Genomic DNA, 22,415 nt, shown 5'->3' on the forward strand with positions numbered 1-22,415 from the left:
AGACCACAGTGGTGCCTGTGGTCATCGGGGCCCTCGGGGCAGTCACCCCCAAACTGGAGCAGTGGCTCAAACAGATCCCAGGAACAACATCAGACATCTCAGTCCAGAAATGTGCAGTTCTAGGCACAGCCAAGATACTGCGCAGAACCCTCAAGCTCCCAGGCCTCTGGTAGAGGACCCGAGCTCAGAGGATGAAAGAGACCACCCACGGAGGGTGAGAGGGGAATTTTTTTTTTTATATATATATATAAAAAATCCGGATTTACATATATAATAGTTATCATCAAACAGATATCTTTGGTGATGATGATCCAATGAACATTGTTACGACAACAAACATAAAAGTCTGATGTATTAATTGCGATACAAACTCATTTAAAAAGCAAGGTGAGTTAATTTAAAAGAAAAATCTGAATTTTCTGATTATTTATGTTATCAGGCCTTAGAAGGATTAATGATCTGCATTTTCTATCTAAGATCTGATGGACTGAAGAACCTCAGAGAAAAGGAAACATGGAGGAGGAGAGTGAAGAACAGGTCGGTCTGGTCCTCCTGCACAGGGCTGATACCTGGGCGGCGGCTCACCTGTTACCCTGCCTGGGAGGAGCCAGCGGCGTTGAGCCCCAAATATGGACTGGTGTGTCACACTGCCGCTGTGTCTGTTTGAGGAGGACCAGAGGAAGAGGAGAGACACAGAGTGAGGAAGACAGCAGTGAAGAAGGAGTACGACTGAGAGGGAGACACTTCCTCTCCACCTCCAAGATGTCCAAGATGTTTAAGTCAAAGGACACGAAGAGCTCCAGCAAGATGAGCAGGTGAGTTTTTCCTCTGGATAATAACTGATGAACACAGAAATGTGTGCATATTTCATCTTCTGTCCTTATGGACACTTAAGGAATGTCTTCTGCAGCTTCTTGTGGGATGGGGCTCAGAAAGGCTAAACAAAACAATCGTTTACTTGAAGCTTTCTGTATCTAATCTGACATTTAAATATGTCAGCAGTTGTGTTTCAAACACTGAACATATTAATTAGAGAAAGAAAAACTGAGCAGTAAAGTGTAAATGTCCCTGCACCTTACTGAGAGTGGCTGGCACTGATTGTCTTTTCGTGTGAACAGTGCGAGGCGTGTTTCCTGATGGAAACAAAATGTTCATATTTTATTATTTTTATTCTGCTTTCCAACCTCACAAAGGTTTCAACCTGCTGTGATGTGAACAGGGCTGGGCTGCTTTCCTTTCTCCTTAGTGGGTGTTGGTTCTCCAGCCGTTGGCTGTGGTTTCTATAATTAATCACTTCTTTATCATTTAATGATCGCTCTTCAGCCACTAAACTTCTATCCTTATCATTAAAAATAACATTTTATCCTTTAATAACACAGTTAATATTTCTGTGCCTATACAAGCAGGTGAATCTGTGGATTTCACACTGATGTTTAACCATATATTGGTATTTTGCATATTCTAGTTCTGTCTGTGTTATTCATCAGGATCATAACGATGGATTAAACTTTAATCAGTCAGTAGTGATGTTTTCACACAAACTGAAGCAAAATTGTTCTGGTTCAAGGACATCCAAAATACAAAAACACAAAATCTTACAGAGTATTTTTGTTTAGTTTGTAATGCAAATATCTTATTGCACTTAAGACGAGACAAAACTAACTTACAGGTAACTTTTCTGCTTGATTTAGAAGCTTGTTTTAAGTAAATAATTCCTCAATATTGATGAAAAAGTGCCAGTTCCACTAATTCATGTTACAAGTTCAGCTAACTAGTTCTGGTACTTTTTCATCATTATTTAATAATTCATGGCTTAAAACAGGCTAGCATATGTTGCTTAAAAGTCAAATGTATTTTATTTTTCTCTTATTTTAAGTGCAATTACTTCAAACTCAACAAAAATACTTGGTAAAATTTTGTGTTTTTGCAGTGTAGCATATCTCTGCACATCAGCTCTCAGATGTGATGGAAACACACCAGTGTGTGTGTGTGTGTGTGTGTGCGTGTGTGTGTGTGTGTGTGTGTGTGTGCGCGCGTGTGTGTGTGTGTGTGTGTGCGTGTGTGTGTGTGTGTGTGTGTGTGTGTGTGTGTGTTTTATCTCTCTGTTGCATCACAGTCCCCATTGACGACATGATTTAGCTAAATCAAATATTTCTACAATCTACAAGCGTCACTTTGACATTAAATAAATTAAAACACCAACTTTTTTGTAGCGATTCATTGAAGGATCTTCCCTTGTGAGTGAGGAGGGGAAAGTGAGCCAAACCCAACCAGGGAGTGTTTGCTCTGCCAGATTTTCTAACCTCACAACTACTACGGCTAAAGAAATGCAGGCCAGCCCTTCTCAGTTATGCGGCTCGTCTTGTTCTCCTACTTTCAGGCACTTTAACTTCCCACCCACATCCATTCATGAATGCTAGAACTAAATCTTATGTTTTTTTTAAATCATCTTTAATTAATCATGGATTTAAATCAAACAACTGAGAACAGCTTGTCTCCTTACACGGACGTCACACCGTTGCTTATCTTCCACAAATCTTACCAGGTATTTTTGTCTAGTTTCTAGTGCAAATATCTTAGTAAACTTGAAATAAAACTAAATAAATTTTCTAGTAGCTCGTTTTAAGTACATAATTCCTTTTAAAAAGTACTAGTTCCACTGTAGATTATTTAATTTATAACAAGGCATTTTCCCCATGCTAAACCTGAATTAATCTGTAGTACTTTTTCATAAATATTAAGGAATACTTAAAACAAGCTTGTTTATCTTGCCGTAAAATTACTTGTACGTTAGTTTTGTTGTATTTTATGTGTACTAGGATATTTGTCCTTAAAACTAGACCAAAAATACTTGGTAAGATTTTATGTTTTTGCATTGTGTAGGAAGATATGATGCCATTGGAAAACACAACAACAACCCAATAAAAATATCACTGAATCTTAAGTTACGCTAACTGGATGCTCACCTCTGCATGCTGGCTGCTTGAAAATAAAAGTAAAATAGATGTCATGGTTTATTTTCTGATTAATTTGTCTAAAAGAAGAAAAGAGATAGAGTATTATCACATGTAACTTCCTAATTACACACATCTGATCCCAATATACATATTCACCAGGTTTGTGCACAAAAACAAGAAATTAGAGACATTTAAAATATAAATATATATAATAAAAAGCTGATAGGAAATGAAAATTGTTTTCAAATATGCAGTTTTGTTTATGAAAGGGGAAGACAAAGTTGAATTAGTGAACAGGAGAGCAGGAATAGGGACGTGTCAAAAGTGACACACAATGATAATTTACACACATGTAGACACACAAAACACATTTTTCTCTACACTAACAAACATGGCAACATGGGAAATTATGTGTAAGCAGCTTAACAGAGACCTCACTGTAATCCGTTGTGTTTTAAATTGTTTGCACTGAAATCATAGGGGATCCTGAAAAAGACCAAGTTTTCACCCTTATTTGAGGAAAACACACGCTGTGTGAACACAGGAAGAACCCTTAGGTGGACTGTGTTTCTGCAGCGATGTCTGACGGTGTGAAATGTCACTGTGTCCCTCATCCACCATGCGGCCAAACAGCTGCCCCTCCTTAAAGATATAATTTCATAAAATTACACAAAATAGTTCTATTTTTTCACCTAATAGATAATCCTAATTGGCTTCATGTGTCTAATTATTTTAGACACATGAAGCTATTTATTGAACAAATTCAATAAATGATGTGAATTTGTTCCACATCATTTATTATGAACTTGAACATGAAGATGCACAAAAGAAGAAAATTAAAAATTAAGCAAAAGCACAAAGGAGTGAGAGCATTTCAGTCAAAAGATAAGATAGAAATGAAAATTTGATTTACATCATCTGTCAGACGCCTCCCATAAGAACAACAGAGTAAAATCTGACTTTTGCGCTTTGTTACTAAAGAATAAAATATAATAGCGATATTCTGTGTCATCCCACAATGGGGACATTTAGAAAAATGCAGATTCAAACTAAGGTAAAATTAAGAATTAAGAGCAGATTTGTAACATAAAAAAAACTGTTCGTTATCCAGCATTTCTTCCAAACTGTGAAAACCACAAACACATTCTTCTTACTTTGTTGTACTGAAATCTTAAGAAAATCGGCTCGGTGGGAAGAGACGGAAGCGCAGCACTGACGTTGTTCTCATACCGGTTTTTCCTGCTGAGTGAGCGGAACCGGTACCGGCCCGCAGAGGGAGCGCCTCGCTCCTGAACCGGAAGAAACGACAGGAATTAACCTCGAAACGGAAGAAACCCGTTTTTCTTCTTCCTGAAACCGGTTGCTGTGGTTTCTGTTGCCATGGTTACATTAGGGCGCCGTGTTCTGTTGATATTTTGTCCACTGTTGACCACAGTGACAAATAAATATTTAAACTCCTCCTTCTTCAAGCTTTATGGAATGTTGTCATTTTTCCATTGTTTGAATCTGAGTTTTTCAAATTTGAACATTTCGAATGATTCATCAATTATTTTATACAAATTATTTCTAAAAGAGGAATTGCCATAATACATTTTACTGGGTGTTAAATAGTCCCAGAAGTTAGAAATCATTATAATATTGTTGTTTCACGGCAATTTTCAGGTAATAATGTACAAATACATTCTCAAAAGTCAATAAGCTTAAAATTCAAACGAACATTTAACAACGCAACTGAAAGACATCCTAAATACACAAAATAAATAAATAAAACAACAAATAAAATGAGTTATGAAGTCTCTGTAAACAAAATTGTGCTTTAAAAAAAAAGGACTAAAACACCAGACTGAACACTTTTGTCATCCAGTTTGAGAAAAACAATACCTTATACACATGGAAATTATTGAGCTTGTTTTAATTTATTATGCGATCAATTAATTGATTTATTGCTTGTTGCAACAGATTGTGTTTCAGTGAGTTTGCTGTAAAAAGGCTTGTCTGAAGTTTTAATGATTGCTAAGTTCACATTTTAAATTGCCTTAACTAACATAAATTAGCCATTAGCGTAGATAGCTTCACTAACAGCAGTTCCTGTAAATTATATGTTAACTATGAGGGTGTAGTTTTTCTCCCTCAGTTATAGCATCCACACCAAACAGTGTTGTAAAATGACCTGCTAGCCTTTTTAGCCGGCTACTACAAATCAAGTTAAAAATCAGCAGATTCTGCTCACCATTTGATTTTTCCTCTGCTTTTCTGGAAACATTGTTTAAGTTTTTATGTACTATCTTTTCAGTAAATCATTAGAAAGTTGGTATTCAAATTACTTTTAATGCTAGTTGGTCATTACCAATATGGTAGTTTTGTAATTTTATGTACATTTTTCTTGATCTGTCTTTTCTTTTTATAAACTACTTTAGTTCAGACTGTAAGTGATCAATTATCCAAAATATTTACAGTCTGAGCAAAGACATTTATGAAACTTTTAAATATTCTGTCTGAGTTTGGGTGACTGATCAAGATTTAACTACATGGTCTGTAGGATATTTTGTGATTTCTTAAAAGTCCAATTTATTTCCCTGAAGTTTTTTATAACAAATGCTTTCAGATAAAAATCATCTTTTATCAAAGAAATTCACAATTATTTTCTCTATAAAATGATGCTGTTCATTTGAATGCACTGTGTTACATTGCAAAGACAGGAACAAACCAGATGAAAATATGTAGCATATTTATAACATTCTGTTTAATCAGTGACTGTTGATGTAATTTGAGTGTTTGTAGTTTAACTGGACTCTTTTTGTCTGCAGGTCTCAGTCCATCAATGCAAATAAGCTGGTTACAAGTATGCAGATTGACTCTGACAAAGTGGTGGAACATGTCCTCCAGGCTGAAAAACTGCTGAAAGTGGTGAGAAGGGAAACCTGCTTCAACATAAAGCTGTGCAATTATAACTTTTCATCTTTTACAAGCTGTTTCTGTTTTTTTTTATTGTTGTTGTTATTTTTATTCACCAGGATATTGAAAATGACAAGAAAGAGAAAGAATTTGAGCACCAGGCTGAGATCAATTATATATTGGGCATTGCAGAGGGACGGCTAGAGAATCTCTTCCTGGACATTGGCAAACTCAGGGACATGAACTACCCTCCCATTGCAGATGTTGAGAAAGAGTGAGTGCATGAGAAATAAACAAAGAAAATTTGTTGAAAATTTGTTTGATAAGAAGACAGAAATCAGTTTACTGCAAAAATACAAAACGTTACTAAGTATTATTGGTCTAATTTCCAGTGCAAATATTTTAGTGCGCTTTAAATAAGAAAATTAAACTGCAGTAATTTTTCAGCAAAATATATGCAGCTTATTTTAAGTATAATTCCTATATTTCTATATAATTCTTAAATATTGACTAACAGGTGCTAGTTCCACTTAAAATAAAACATTTTCCTTGTTAAAAGTAAAATAATTTGGAAGTGGAATTATTGTCTTAAAACAACCTTTTAGTTACTAGAAAAGTAAAAGTTACTAGTGGTCAGAACTCATTTCTGACCACTAGTAAGTTTCTAGTAACTAGCAAGAAATTTTTAAGAAAATTTCTTTCTGAAAGTCACTAGTAAGTTGGTTTTATTTTACTAAGATATTTGCTCTTGAAATCAGACCAAAAGTACTTAAGACATTTTGTTTTTGCAGTCTATTTTGCTTGTTTGTTTTAACATTTCTTTTTGTCCTTGTTTTTCCTTCCAGCATTCACGAACTACACAAGCGATGGTCAGCAGTCACAGCTAAATATGTAGAGCTCTATGAGCAAATTGAAGACGTGTCTCGGATGCCCATAATTAACTGGGAGCCTGTTTTCGCCCAGAAGGAAGTAAGTTCTGACCACTTCCTCCAACATCAAATGAAACATCCATTTCTGTTTAATGGTGTTGCTTAAAATAAGCATTTATTAATTAACTGAGCTCTTGTGCTGCTTATGCTGTCAGAGAGCGCTGAGCTCAGAGGAGTATGGCCCAACGCTGGCGGACCTGGAGAAGCAGATCGCTGCTCAGAACATCTTGCATAAAGAGCTGGAGGCTTACAACTCACAGCTCTGCGTCAGCTCTGCTGGCAGCAAGGTGCGCACCAAAACACACCGTCAGGAAGCATTTCCATTTTCCTCCGTCTTACTGAACTTTTGAGACGGATAGTTTACCCAGCATGTTGCTGCCTTGTCTTTCAGGAGAAACTCACGCCACTGAAAAGTCAATATAACACTATGCTGGTGAGTTGATTGTTTTAAAACCAAACACATTCAGGTTAAAAATGAGCAAAAGTGTTGCTTTCTGTTTAAACTGCAAAAACACAAATTTATGTCAATTAGTTTTGGTGTAGTTTTTAGTGCAAATATCTTAGCATACCTGAAATAAATAGCTTGTTTTCAGACAGTAGTTCCTTAATATTGATGAAAAAGTAGAGGTTCCACTTATACCATAGAAAACTTTAAAAGCGACAGGACATGTTTGATTAGTTTAAGAGTCTGCACACTTTTGCAGTCAGGTTATAGAAGCTTTCTAATTTTACTTTTATTTATTGAAGTTATTTTTCTGACTGAATTGGGCTGGATATTTCTGAAATTAAACGAGCATAACGTTTTGAGCTTATTTTAGCCATCGCATTAAAACTTAGAGCAGTGTTTACGGCTTAAGAGATTCACTGTATAGCTGTATTGTTTAGATTAGGATTAATGTTTATTTAAGTCAAAGGAGAGTATTTAAATGAAGCCGTTTTCCTCCAGGAAAAATCCAAGTTACGCAGCCAGTATCTGACCAGCCTCTACCAGCACATGAGGGACTGCAACAAGGAGATGACCTTCCTGGGAGAAGAGCAGGAAAAGATCAAGAAGCAGGACTGGAGCGATCAAATGGTGGACCCTACTAGTGTTCGCCTGCAGTATGAGGTCAGGACTGAGTTAAAGGGAACAAAATGGGTTTTTGAACATGTATTGACCCTTTGCACGTGACGTCACGCTCTCCAGAACTCCGCCCACTCCGCCATGACAGACGTCAAAACTAATACGCTCCTTTAAAGCTGGTCTAAAAACAGACGTCTGTAACTTAATATTGCTTTTTATATAGTTGATTTCATTTAAAAATGGTGCTGCGTGACCGACTGTACAAACAGAAAAGGATGCAAACCAAACTTATTTTATTTTATAACTATTAATGAGGAAAGATACAGCGGCGATGGATAGCAGCACAACGACTGCCAGCCCTCGGTGTAATCACGGATTTGCAGTGAACACTTTATACAAGATAAGAAGATTAATGTTCATATACTTTATAAGTAAGTATGGAAATATAGCAATTATCGCATTGTGGAGAAGGTGAGCGTCTAACCGTTAGTAACCATGGAAACGGTGCCCCACCGTCATGTAGCCTAGCATGTTCGGAAAAACTGGTTAGCATCTTGTCTTTTGTGCGTTTTTAATGCTGCTCCGGTGAAACACCGTTTATAACATGTTTATGACACACATAAATCATGTGGTGTGGTTTCAGGCAAGGTTGGTAATTTGATCTTTACGTCAGGAGGGGGGAAAGTATGGGTCTGTTTCCAACTTTTATAAATACCGCCGTCTATGAGCCCCAACCAGGTGTTACGTTCACAGTCTAATTAGCTCGACTCGAGCTAATTATGGAAGCCATGAATAAACGGGAAAAACAACTTTCGAAAACAGTTTTAGTCGCTCTGTTCAATGCTCCCGTCCCTCACTTCCGACGTCCCATGGCTTCTCAAATTATTTAGTGATGTAGTTGCAAAGGGTCAATAGTCTGTCTGCTGCTGAACTGCACAGAAACTTGTAGTAATTTTAGACTTTTTGCTTGTTGTGTAAGTTCCTGGCTAAAGCAGAGGATTAGGGCATTAGGACCACTGGGGAAAAAGAAATATTCTGACTTTAATCTCAGAATTCTGACTTTAATCTAGGAACTCTGAGATTAAAGTCAGAATTATTATTTTTGAGATTAAAGTCAGAATTCTGAGATTAAAGTCAGAATTATTATTTTTGAGATTAAAGTCAGAATTCTGAGATTAAAGTCAGAATTATTATTTTTGAGTTTAAGGTCAGAATTCTTACTTTTTTTCCTCAGAATTCTGAGATGAAAGTCAGAACTGTTTAATTATTTTTTTTCCAGTGGCCCTAATCCTCTTCGTACCTGGCTGCCTAATTTGGTAGCATATAAATCAAACAACCATCCTAATTTCAAGGCATTGCATGTTGAGAACAACTTGTAATATTCTTTCAATCAGAACTTCAAGAACAAAGAGCTTTTGGATCACGAGGGCAAAGTGAACAGACTCGAGGATGAGGGTGAAACGTACATTTCCCTGAAACACCCAGCCAGCCACCTAATAGAGGTATTGAAACCAAAGATTTTATCTAAATTAAACCTTTTAAGTTGACTGAGAATTAAATCCAAATACATTCTTTACTTTAAGGCCCATAGCAGAGCTGTGAAAATCGAGTGGCAGAAGTTCCTGAATCTCTGCATATGTCAAGAAGAACATCTGCAAAATATACAGGAATTCAATAAGGTAGGTAGAGTTTGCAAAAGCACAATATTGGAGGGCATGCTACACTGTAAAACATTTGAAGGTGGTTTAACTTGAAAACAAAAGTCCACCTGCTGCCTGGAAAATGCAATTTAAGTTGACAAGAAATTTTTATTGGTTTTAATTCAGAAATTAAAGTTCATGAAGTTGATTTAACAACAAGAGACAAGTTGTCTAAACATTGTTTTTTAACTTCATTAATCTTGAATTGTGAGTTTTAACTTAATGCTGCAATTTAAACCAAATAATTATTTCACAATATGCAAGAAAATAAACTATCCTCACCTGGTTAAAGAGCCACATTTCTCTATTATTTTACTCACAATATCAAGTTAAAATATCTACTTATTTTACTTTAGAACAATTTAAATTAATTCCAAATTGCATGAACAAAATTTCTGATCTGATAATGAATTTTATTAAACATAACAATGAATTCAGCTCAGAAATATTCAGTGTGAACAGGACATTATCCTTTAAAATAAACATTTACAGAAACATGCTGCTAAGCATTCTGGGAAATGGCTCCCACTCCTGTCTTTTTCTTCTTTCAGTTTTTTTAAATGCTTTGCTAAAAACTCTAGTTTATTCAACTCTTGAAAGTTTGACAAAATTAATAAAAGTTTAACACAATTTACTAAGTTTTCACCAGCTCACATTTAGGTTCAAAATCTAAAACTCAGTAATTGATTTGACTTAAAGAATAGAAGACAGTAGACACAACTAAATGTGGCTGAAATGTTTTACAGTGTACACGTGGACAGATGTTCTAATTGTCCAGCATGTTTTTATAAGTGATAACAAGTGAGTGTCCATTTTCCAGTACGAAAATGACACTCAGAAGCTGTCAGAGACGCTGAGTCAACTCAATAGCACCACGAGTCCAGAGTCTCTAAAGACGAAGAGCAACATCGAGTCGCTGATGCAGCTTCAGGTGAGACAATGAGAGAAGAAAGAGGTTTGAGACTTATGAGACTACAGTGGTTTTGGATTTGCTTGTTCTAGTTTGTCCCGCAAACCTGCCACCAACATTGACGTCAAATATCAAATTGTCTTTGTCATTGTGAATTTACATGTGCAAATACTTTATACTGCTGTGCATTCATTTACTTCCTAACCACTGCAAAAACACAAAGCCTTACCAAGAGTTTTTGTTTAGTTTCTGGTGCAAAAATCTTAAAACAGGACAAAACTAACTTACAAGTAACTTTTCAGCCAGGTATAGAAGCTTGTTTTAAGTCAACAATTTGTTAATATTGATGGGGAAAAGCACCAGTTCCACTGATAGATTACTTTACTAATATGAGAAATATCTTTTGTTGTAAGTGAAATAATCGGCCAGTGGAACTTTGTTACATTAGTGTTTGTGGTAATAAAAGGTGGAGCTGGACTTCTTCTTGTTTTTTGAAGATAAACACACATTATTACCTAAAATTCAATGACTTAGCGTTCCATTAGTGTACGTTTTTTCATTTGTAGCAAAGGATGCACCTGCAGCTAAAAATTACATCTAACTTCAAAACCTCAACTGTTTTGAAGACTGATCTGCTGATTGTTTTTTTTAATCAACCAATTAATAACTTGACAGAAAGAAAAGAGATCTTCTTTACAGAATTAAAATTGGATGAAGCTAAAGTTATGCCACTTGAGGATGTTTGGGTAGAACATATTTACGCACCAAGAAGGGTTTTTAAAATCTTAAATGCAAAATGTATTTATTTTTTCATACATTTTTGGCTTACTTGCTTCTGAGTGTGGTGTTCTTCCAGAAATCAGCTATTTTCTTAGCTTGTATACTCCAGTTAATGATTTATCAATTACTAAATGAGTTGACAACTATTTTAATAATCCATTCATCCGATTAACTATTTCAGCCCTATCCTGGATGCCTGGGAATCCTAAATTATTACACAAACAGGGATGCACATACTTTGGCTTTTCTAGCACCAGTAGAGATTTCTTCATTAGAAATTTGAGCTAAAATGAACAATGCATTTTGTGAATGAAGGAATGTGAAGGCACTCAAAGAGAAGGCTGGCATTAGGCTTAAAAATGAACACAAGTAAATGACATACATCTGTCTCACAAGCTTTTTGCCGTATGACAGGACCACCTCAGACGTGACAGATTAGGACTGGGTTAGGACATTCTTCCTCTGGATTTTCATGCGGCTTTGTTTCTCTCCAGTTGGAGGAAAATACTGTCCACACCGCGGAGCAGCAGCTGGCCGACCTGAGGCGAAAGAGTACAACTGTTCCTCCTCTGAAGCTGCGCCGCACTCCCACCAACAAACCCATCACAGTGGTGTCCCTGTGCGACTGGGAGACTGACGAGGTGCAGCCCTGACCGCCGTCAAATACCTCAGTAGTTTCTAAACAGTGGATTAAAAACATCTTTACAATTCATGAGCTGTGTTTTACAGTGCGTTTCTATTATTATCGCTGTGTAGGGCTCTATTTCAAGAGAGGAAAAATTCACCCTGAAATCCTTCTCCGACAACAACAACTGGAAAGTTATTTCTTCTGATGGAGCAACTAAAACCTTCCCTGGAGTTTGCTTCAGAATCCCACCTCCCAACCCAGATGCCATTTATATTGTTGACCTGTAAGTAACGGAGAGCTGCGCTATATTTAAAGGGGATCTGCTTGGCAAAATTCACTTTTTGAATGTTTTTATGCTTCCTTTTGGGTTTCAACTGCTTGTAAAACCCAACCAGCCATTTTGTGGCGATAGGTTGATGGTTCTTGGCGCCTGGAAAACGAGCTGTTTCAAAAACCTTCTGAATGTTGAGTCACAATCGATGGGCACTGCGCTGCTACCTAGCAACCCAAGCATAGCTCCACCATGTTTGGCCAGCTGGTTTTATCGCTGTATGCACTGTACAATGGCTTCTGGAAAAGACAAGTGTTTTGTTGTTGACTGGCCATTCAAAAACCACTTGATGCATTCTTGTTGGTTGTGCAGAAGGCTCCACTTCTCCTTTTCAAAGATGCACAGTTGTACATCTATTTGCAGCCATTTTCACATGTAAGTGTAAGCGTTGAATTAGGGGTGTGGACAGCAGCAGCAGCTTATTAGGATTTGAAGTGACAGCCAGAACTGAGCAGACTAAAATCTCATCATCTAAGAATGATTGTGTCCAAAAAATGTAATGAACATGCTTTGTGTAGTACATAGATCTATCCCATCTTGTTCAGTAATAGGTCACAAGAGAGTGAAAGGGTAAATATGACTCATCGTCTCCACTTTGCTCTTGTCTCATCAGTTTGGGCAAGGAGCTTGAAGAAACCAAGAGAAGGAGAGCAGCTCTGGCAGCGTCCCTGAAGAATAATAAACCAGAAATCTCTCAAGCTCTACAGTCAGGTGTTTGTCTTTCACTTCTTACCATCATGATTCAGATGTTTAATCTGTGAACAACGCCTGAGTTTCCATTGAAATCAGATCGATCAGAGGATAATTTTACTGTTTCTTCACTTAGTTCCAGTTTCTTCAGCTCCTCCAGACCCCAAAGTGGCAGCTGTGGCTCAGCAGCTGAACCAGCTGGACTCCGACCTGGCCGACACGGAGCAGGGCCTGCTGAGCCGCCTGCGAACCCCGGTGAGCTGCACCGACCCGACCGGAGATCTGGCCAAGAAGCTGAGAGAGCAGGAGGTGAGTCGCCACAAACACCGATGGTTTCAGAGGGAATGAAGTCTTGGACACTGGTTTCATTAGAGCTTTCACTCAGTGGTTTCTCTTTTCCTTTTTGGAGGTTTAAAATAAAAGCAAGGGAGAAAAAAAAAATCATAATTCACACTATTATAATTGTATGTTTTTATTGATTCTAACACTTAAAATAGAGTCAAATAGAAAATGATATAGATTCATGTCATGTTTAAAGGATTTTGTTAAAGAAATATTCACTGGAGGTACACAGGGCATGATAAAATAAGATGTACTTTATTCATCCCAGAATTGGGAAATTATTGGAGTAGAACCACTTGGGAACATAGCAACATAACAAATTAATTTAAGTGCATTTAGCAACTAAACTAGAGAATATGCAAATAAACCTGAAGAGCTAGTCAGAGGCGAGTAGTTGCAGCAGGAGGAAGAAGGCAGGCAGAGGAAAAGAGATTAAAACAGCTGCAATGGGAAGGATACAGAGGAAGGGAGAAATAAAAAAAAAAAAAAAACGGTGAGGGAAAGAGAGAAAACTCTGAAACTAACTTAAAAAGTAAACATAAAAAAACAGAAATTAACTAATATTAATAATCCAAGAAGTAAACACAAAGAGGAATCAACTAAGACCAGATTTGGGTAAATATAAAAAAATATATATATGAAAACCAAAAACACAGATGAAGCTACAGCTCCAAACACCTGCAGATCATGACGGCGTTCATTTACACCCAATAAACTACATCTGTTTTCTTTGTAAAGTGTTTGTAGAATTTACAGTTCTATAGATGAGATGATCTGATATGTGATCTGTCATTAATTTATGTTAAAAACTAACTGCTCTCTACAGCAAGCTGCCAAGACGCTGAACGCTCTGGAGCAGCAGAAACAGACAGCCCAGGCCAACCTGCAGCCTTTGCTGTCCAAAGATCCCAACGGCACGTCTTCTGGACTCCCGCAGAAACTCAGCGCCGCCAATGACAAATACGACAACCTGGCCAGCCTGGCGGATCTCTACAATAAGAAGTAAGTCTTTTATAAAGACAAGGCAACACTTGCACAAAAAGTACATTCAATAAATCCAATTTAGCTTATTGGAGCAACAGCAATTCAAAAACAAACACCTCATAAGACAAGCAGATGTGATTCATATCTACAGAAATAGAATTTTAAAAAAGTTAGAGAAGATCTAAATTGATGGAGGACATCACACCGCCATGCTGGGTTCAGGTTTCATCCTGTTGCTTAGAGTTTAGAAACTCATTTCTGTAATTATTTTCATAAAAACTGTTGGAACAAGAAATTAGATAGTAACATTTTATTTTTCAGTGATTTACACTACTTAATTCTTAGTAAACTAAACCCTTATTAATCTACACACAGATATAAATAACCAAATTACATCTTAATTTGTTTTTAAGCTAATATTAGCTATGATAAGGTAGCTATTAGTGAACATATGACCAATAACGTTACGACTGAGAAATTATATTTGATTTAAAGTTCAAAATTCAAATAATTTGTAAAATAAGTAAGTTGGAATATGTAGAATATGGGATTGATGCCCCACAAGAGGTGAGAGTGGTTGTGATGCTAACAGCAGCAACAAACATTGAATTTCTCCAAAGTCTCTCTTATTGTTACCAAAGCAACATGCTGGCTTCACAGAGCTATCTGCTAGTAGTTTGAAGAGACTCAAACTGCTATAAGTGCTAATAAATAGGTTACATCTGCAGCTTAGACACAATTTATCAGTTGTTTTGGATATTTGAACGTATAACTCTGGTATTTAAAACTATGATGATCCTTCACAAAAGTTTTACTTTATTATAACTGTATTGAAACAATCTCATCTGTGATTATCACATGAATTAAAAAACTTAAATTTGTGTGAGGTGGTGCTAAATTTGACAGCTTTTATGTAACAAAATCCATTTGATTCCCATGTTTATGTTCTGATTTGTTGCCTTAGACTTCATCTATCTTTCCTCTATTTTATCAGAGCAAATGCGTCTCTCAACCTGGAGAATCAAATACAGAAGGTCGACGGCCTTGTGTCTGGATTCGAGAGAAACCTGAGTGCAGATGGTCCAATTCCTGACATACCAAATGCAATTCAAACCAGAGCTGAGGACATTCAGGTGAGTAAAATCACGCAAACATGTGTTGACAGGTACAAATCTTTATCTTGAGAAATATTTTAACTGGAGTGCCATCTTTGTTGTGCTCAGCGCCAGCGGCGGTCTGTGGCAGCTGCCCAGGATGACATGATAAAGCTGAATCGGGATTTGGAGGCGACTGAGAGGTTGTGCAGCTCCCTGCAGAAAAACCACCAGGAGTACTGCCCTGACATCCTGCGCCAGAGGAACGACGTCAAACAGCTGCAGAGTCGCTACACAAATGTCGCCAACCAGCTGAAGGAAAGGTACGGAAATGACTTTAATATAAACATACAGCCCGAGATGGCAAAAAGACTCCGCACAAGTTAACACAACTTGTGGGTGTTTTCTTAGGGAAAATGTGCTACAAGAAGCTTCAGTTAAGCACAAGGACTTCCAGAACACATGCCAATCCCTCAACTCCTTCCTGGACAACCTGCCGACAAATCAGACAAACTCCAGCGATGATCTGTCCCAGCTCACTGCCAAGCAGAGCTCCCAAAAGGTGAGGCCAGATGTGAACCATGCAAAAGTATGGTGGTAATAGTAGCAAGAGCAGAGTGAGCTACCTGGTCATGCTTTCTTTTTGTTTATCTGAAAGTAAATACAACGCTTATTATCTTTCCAAAAATAAATAATAATTAAAAAAATCAGTTTCAAGTGATAAATTAATTTGTCAAGGGTAAAACAATGTCCAAAACTATTGCCTCCTAAATCTAACAGTCTAATTTTGGCCAACTCTGTTTAGTTGTTTTAATACACACATCAGAGAAATAAGGCGATTAAACATCCACATCTCCAATTATTCTCCTTTGTCTGAGCCAGAAGAGCTGGATTTGTCTTTAAGGTTTTGATCATTGTTTTCTTCTTCATTGTTGTTCTGACCTCCTGTTTGAGTCACTGATGTATTTTTAGGGTAATTCCTGGGAGTGGCCATCTTACCCCTCCCAGAAGTGGTAAGATGGCCGCTCCTGGGAACCTTCACCACTGTCCAGGTTTTCTTTGTTTGTAAACAAAGGCTCTGATGGTGATTCACTTTTGTTCCAAATTCCTAGAAATGTCATTGTAACTCTTTCCAGACTGATCAATGTTAGCGACTCAGTTTTTTCAGACTGATTGTCTCTAGATTGGGACATGATTGGTTCCTTTCTGAGATCTTTTAGGCAACTTTTCAGACAGGCCAGTAGGACAATGTGATGTGACTCGGTGCTGTATAAAAAGAATTGAACTGAATTTGTGATTTATGTTGTAGCGAGTGGTGGATGACCTGAAGCGGAAGGAAGAGGACATTGAAAGAGTGGCTGATCTCTCTCTAGACCTGCAGACTCTACTCAATGTAAGTACAAAACAGAAAATACAGTGCTTACGTTATTAATAATTTGATATGCTAAGAAATTAATAAATTAAAATGTTAACCTTTTTTGTCTTTGTAGGAGTATGAGGCTGATGTTGACAAATACAACGGTACACTTGAACAAGCTGGCGCAACCGTTCCAAAGAAGACCCAAATGCTCACACTCTGTGACGCTGTCAACAAAGAGGTACATATGGTTTTACCACAAAGTTTAGTTTTTTTTTTATTAAAATAAGTTTTTTTATTGAAAAACTTTTTGTTGCAGGAAAGAAATCTGACAAAACGTTATGCCGAAGCAACATCGGAAAACATCCAACGGCAAAAACAGATGGACTTGGCAAAGAATTTAATTTCACAGGTAAGAAAGTCATAAAAATATATTTATGCCCTTGAGACTGTAACTGCTTGTTATAGCTAAGCTGAAAATAAAATCATAAAGTGTTTAAATATTTTTTAAAAATCGCCTTTTCTATCGCAGAGTGAAGAAAAAGTTCAAATGGTGGCACAGCAACAGGTGCAGCTTGAAAACCAGCAAAAAAATGCCTTTGAATTAGACAGTCTGTTTAAAGAACTAGACGAAGAGAAGGAGAGAACGACCGTTGCTCAGACACAGCTAAAAACCTTCAAAACCAGAATGATGTCACTTAAGAGCCGCAGAGGAGTGGAACGTGTTGAGGAGAAAGAAGTACTGCAATACTACCGGGATCCTAAACTGGAAGCTGATCTGGCTGAATTGAGTAACATTCTCAATCAAGAGGCCCTGAAGCGGACCACCGTCCAGGCAGAGGTTGAAATCTTAAACAAGAAAATCACCGTCCTGGAGGAAACCATTAACAACAAAACCCCTAAACTGCTAACTAGAGAGGTGACTGAGTTTGAAAAAGATCCACAGCTGGACGTAGAGGCTGCAAAGATAAGAGATGAGATGGCAAGGATGAGAGAGGAGATCAGAGTAAAAGATGGAGAGCAGATCCAAATGAAGACAGAAGTTTCTATCCTCCAGCAGAAGAGACCAACTATCAAGGAGAGAGTGGTTAAGAAGGAAGTAGTTAAAGTAGAACAAAATCCACAGATGTTGAAAGAATTAAAAATATTTGGAACTGACATTTCTGATGAGAACAAAAAGTGCAAGCTCCTCAATGATGAAATCTTTCAGACAAGAAGTCAAATCAATGCGCTTGAAAGAATGATCCCCAACATTCAGCCTAAAGTCATTGTTAAGGAGATTAAAAAGATTGAGGAAGACCCTGACCTCATTACAGAGTCAGCTAAGCTGCGAACAGTTGTGGAGGAGGAGAGAGTTGGAAATAGCTCTTTGTCCCAAGAAGTGATTGAGCTACACAAGCGTTACAGAGAAGTTCAAGACTGGAAGCCAAGAATTGAGATAAAAGAAATTGTAAATGAGATATACCGGATTGACCCGAATACTGAGGTAGAAATTCTGCGCCTCCGCAAAGAAATACAGGATTCGAATAAACAACGTACCAATCTGGAAAAGGAGATCAGGCAGGTCAACACTGATCTGAATACCCTTCGTTCAGAGAAACCCAAAGTAGAATTCAAAGAGGTTACCCAAGAGGTGGTGAAAGAAGAAAGAAGCCCTGAAAACGAGCGAGAGATCCAGAGGTTAAATGATCAGGTGAACCGCCTAGACAGCCAGTGCACCTCTCTTGAAGACCAGGTTAGACAGCTGCAGAAAGAAAGAGATGAATGGAAGGCAGAAAAGTCCAAGATAGAGACCCAACTGGTCAACAGAGAATTAATAAAGTATGAGCCTGATCCACTGCTGGAGAAGGAAGCTGATCGTTTGCGAAAAAAAGTGCGGGATGAAGCACAGCTGAGGCGAAGCATTGAGGAGATGGTTTTTGACCTTCAAAACAAATTCCTCCTTTTGGAGAGACAGAAACCTGAAGAGAAAGTTGTGGTGCAGGAGGTTGTACGACTTCAAAAGGATCCAAGGCAATCAATGGAACATGACAGGCTGAGCAGAAACCTGGATGAAGAAGTAACAAGACGCCGTCAGATGGATCTGGAGTTACAGCAACTAAGAACGAAGTTGGAAGACAAGGAGCGGATCATCAGAGAGAGTGATGAGCACCAAAAAAGGATCCAAGCTGAATCTGAACTCAGAGAGATCCGACTACGCATCACACAACTGGAAAATGCCCCACCTCCTGTTGAAGAGAGCATAGTGGTTGAGGAAGTTCTGAAGGTAGAAAGAGATCCAAAACTGGAAAGGATGACAAGTGGTTTACGCTCTGACATGGACAAGGAAACCCATGATGTCCTACGTATCCAGAGGGAAATTCGTAATCTCACTATAAAGCTTGAGATTCTGCAGAAAGAGAAGTCAGGTGAAAAGACGGTGTATAAGGAGGTTGTTCGCGTGGAGAAAGATCAGGCTGTTGAAGCTGAGAGGGATCGTTTGAGGGAGCAGGTGTCTCAGAACAGATTTGCCAGACAAGACTTGGAGGATGAAATCAGGCGTCTCAATGACAAAATCAATTTCTTGATGAGCACCAAATCTAACAATTCAAGAGAAGTGACAAGTCTTAATGTGAACAAAGATGCTCTAGCAAGAGAAAATGACAACCTCACCCGAGAACTTCGAACTCTTGAAGCAAAGAAACACGACACAAGCCTTTCTTTCCAGCAACAGACTCGACTGATGACTGAAAGAACACAGATGAACAGGCAGAAGAGCATTAAGATGGAGTCAGATGTCCAGCGACTGGAAAGGCAGATCTTGGACGAGAAAGACAAGATTCATGAACGAGACAGCACAATTCGTGAGATTCTGATGTACCTGCAGAAAGAGGAACAGACGGAAACAAGAACCAAAGAAACCAATGTCTCGACCAAAATCACCATTTTGGATCCAGAAACTGGTAAAGACATGTCTCCTTACAATGCTTACCTTGGGGGCCTCATTGATCGCCAGCAGTACATTCATCTGCAGGAGCTAGAATGTGACTGGGAAGAGATAACGTCCATGGGTCCTGATGGAGAAACATCTGTGCTGCTGGATCGCAAGAGTGGGAAGCAGTACTCTATCAAAGATGCTATCAAGGAAGGAAGGCTATCAGAATATGATCTGCAGCAATACAAACAAGGCAAACTTCCCATCTCAGAATTTGCCCTTCTTGTTGCAGGTGACAAAACCAAGCAACCCAAACTCTCCTCAGTCACTGAAACACAGCCAATTGCTGGAATAATGGATACATATACAGGCACCTGCTTTACAATCCGCAATGCCACCTTGCGCACACTGATCGACCCTACCACTGCCCAAAGACTGCTGGAGGCTCAAGCAGCAACAGGTGGCATCACTGACATCAGCAACAAAGAAAGATATAAAGTTAGCAAGGCGGCACAAAGAGGCCTTATCGAGGACAGCCAAGTCCAACGGCTGCTTAATGCAGAGAAAGCTTTCACTGGAGTTGAAGACCCCATGACCAAAGAGCTTTTGTCTGTGGGAGAAGCTGTTCAGAAAGGCTGGATGCCAAAAGATTCAGCTATTCGTCACATGGAGGCACAACACCTGACTGGGGGGCTGGTAGATCCTAACAACGGTCGTAGAGTCCCCCTCATAGATGCCCTTGCATCCAAAATGATTGACAATTCTATTGCAAGGAACATCCAAACTGAGGCAGCCTATACCAAAGATATTGTGGACCCTATAACAAATGAGAAGATCAACTACAAACAAGCTCTGGATCGTTGTAAGAAAGACCCAACAACTGGCTTACCTATGCTACTCGCCTCTTCTAACTCAAAATATGCACATTTCTAGAAATGTTTGAAGTTTCCTGATCTGAAACATATTACAGAAAAATGTTTCTGTAGAATATCAAAAGTGCATGGAGAGTTCATTGTATTTACAGGATATATTCTGACACAGGAGAAACTCCAAGTCTTTTGCCAGAACAAAATAATTGCTGCTGAGTTGCATTTGTTTACTGAAAGGTCTGATGTGGGTGTATTTGTTTATCTTTGTTTCATCTTTATGGTTTAACTGAATATCATAAACTGGATATTTTATTTGGTTGGGATATTGGGACATGGTGCAATACTACTTGCTAAAATTGAATAAATTTCTTTCACTCGCTGTTAAACAAGGTTTGATTCTTTGAAGAATTACATATCAATAAAATTAAAATGGTTCAAGAGCACCAACTCTTTATTTTGTAAACTTCTTATTTTAACATATTTGAACTCCTTTGTGTAGTAAAGTTTTACCTACTACAGTGGAAAGAAGCACAATGCTGAATTTTGGAGATATGAGTGGTTCATCATAATGTGAATATGAATGATCAAGCATCCTTCTTGATCATTCTGACAGACCCAAAACCAATATTGTGTGTTATGAATAACTTTTTATCTTAATCCAAATTACCAAATAAGACAATAAGGAATGTATAGCCAAACACTCTGTCAGTTATTGCTTTATGAATACCTGTCTGGTTAGGTGAGGTATTACAGAATAGATGGGAAGATCCACACACATTACCACACACATTCACATAATAAACCACTTCTCTCTAAAACAAGAATGTTTTAACTTAATACTTAAACTTCTAGTTAAAATACTTCAACAAACTGTTCAACTACGCTAGTAATGTTCAGCTAAGCTTCAAAGTAAAGAATAGGAAGACAGAATCTAATGTCCAAAGTCGTCCTTATCGCCCCTCTTCAGAATACAGCCAATCAGTGCCAAGGGAAATTAATGGCATTTCTGGATTGGCTGCTCCGCAAATGCTTGCCAATAGTACATCAAGTAGCATTGAGCCTCAGTATTTCATCTTCCAAAGCTGCATTTTCTCTGGAATAAATAAGGGTTTTTTTCTGCATATATAACTGGCGTTATGTTCTTCAGAATAAATATGCAAATAAATTAATCTGCAAATTACGAACAATGAATTAGAGAAATCCACTGTTATAAAAGTATACATTAGGGTGATTACCAAATGCTACATCTTTTCACTCAATCAGTAAATATTTCAAATGTAATTTAAATTCAAATATTGAGTTATATCTACTTTCTAACATTTATGAAAGGCTCACTCAAAAAGAGAATGTACCTCTCCGATTGAGTTTGGTAGATTTGAGACTGAAATAAACAATACAATTCATGAGACTGATTGGATTTTGAATATTATAGGTACATATTTAATTGTTTAACAGTCAACCCTCTATGAGTCTTTATTGTCTCCTACATTGAGTTGATGCATTATCATCAATATGCATCAAATCCAGTCTGTTTAAGACGTGGAGAGGTACAGTGACTGGACTAATGAGGTTATTCAGGTACTTTTGGTGTATCACACTACCATTCACAAAGGGTAGGGCAGTTTTGTATTGACTATACACACTTGCCCAGTGTGTATAGTCCTTCAAAACCTCCTCTGGTGACCACAGTGTCTGTTGCATGGCACTGTCCTTGATACTACAGCTAGTGTCTTCACCCATAAATCTGGCTCAGTGTGGAAGAACATTCATCCTAGAACAACACTGAGGCTCATAAGTTCATTGTCGAGTGAAAATGCTTTCTGACTCATGCAAGATGAAAAATTATGTACCTTTTATCATTGTCAGGCCCTTGAAGTCAGTCTAGCATAAAGACAAAGCTGATTTCAGTGATTTAAGATGGTATAGTGAAGGTTAGGTGACCTTCACTATATTGTTCCACTGGACATTGTTG

The 22,415-nt window shown here is 37.9% G+C and overlaps 1 protein-coding gene across 1 annotated transcript; it reads left to right on the plus strand.

The window, feature by feature from the left end:
* The first annotated feature begins 626 nt into the window (after positions 1-626).
* Positions 627-20,886, plus strand: evpla (envoplakin a). Its single transcript, XM_014989068.2, has 22 exons — positions 627-815; positions 5,765-5,864; positions 5,972-6,126; positions 6,698-6,821; positions 6,937-7,068; positions 7,173-7,214; positions 7,728-7,889; positions 9,239-9,346; positions 9,428-9,523; positions 10,365-10,475; positions 11,729-11,875; positions 11,991-12,145; positions 12,807-12,904; positions 13,020-13,192; positions 14,052-14,227; positions 15,204-15,342; positions 15,433-15,626; positions 15,715-15,865; positions 16,613-16,696; positions 16,794-16,901; positions 16,980-17,072; positions 17,193-20,886. Exons 1-22 carry the CDS (start codon positions 763-765, stop codon positions 20,505-20,507), a joined length of 5,916 nt encoding a protein of 1,971 aa, XP_014844554.2. The 5' UTR covers positions 627-762; the 3' UTR covers positions 20,508-20,886.
* The last annotated feature ends 1,529 nt before the right edge of the window (positions 20,887-22,415 follow it).

The sequence above is a fragment of the Poecilia mexicana genome, unplaced genomic scaffold, assembly GCF_051168715.1.
Source record: "Poecilia mexicana isolate PSO_F unplaced genomic scaffold, ASM5116871v1 scaffold_1, whole genome shotgun sequence".
In the NCBI taxonomy this organism is placed as follows: Eukaryota; Metazoa; Chordata; class Actinopteri; order Cyprinodontiformes; family Poeciliidae; genus Poecilia; species Poecilia mexicana.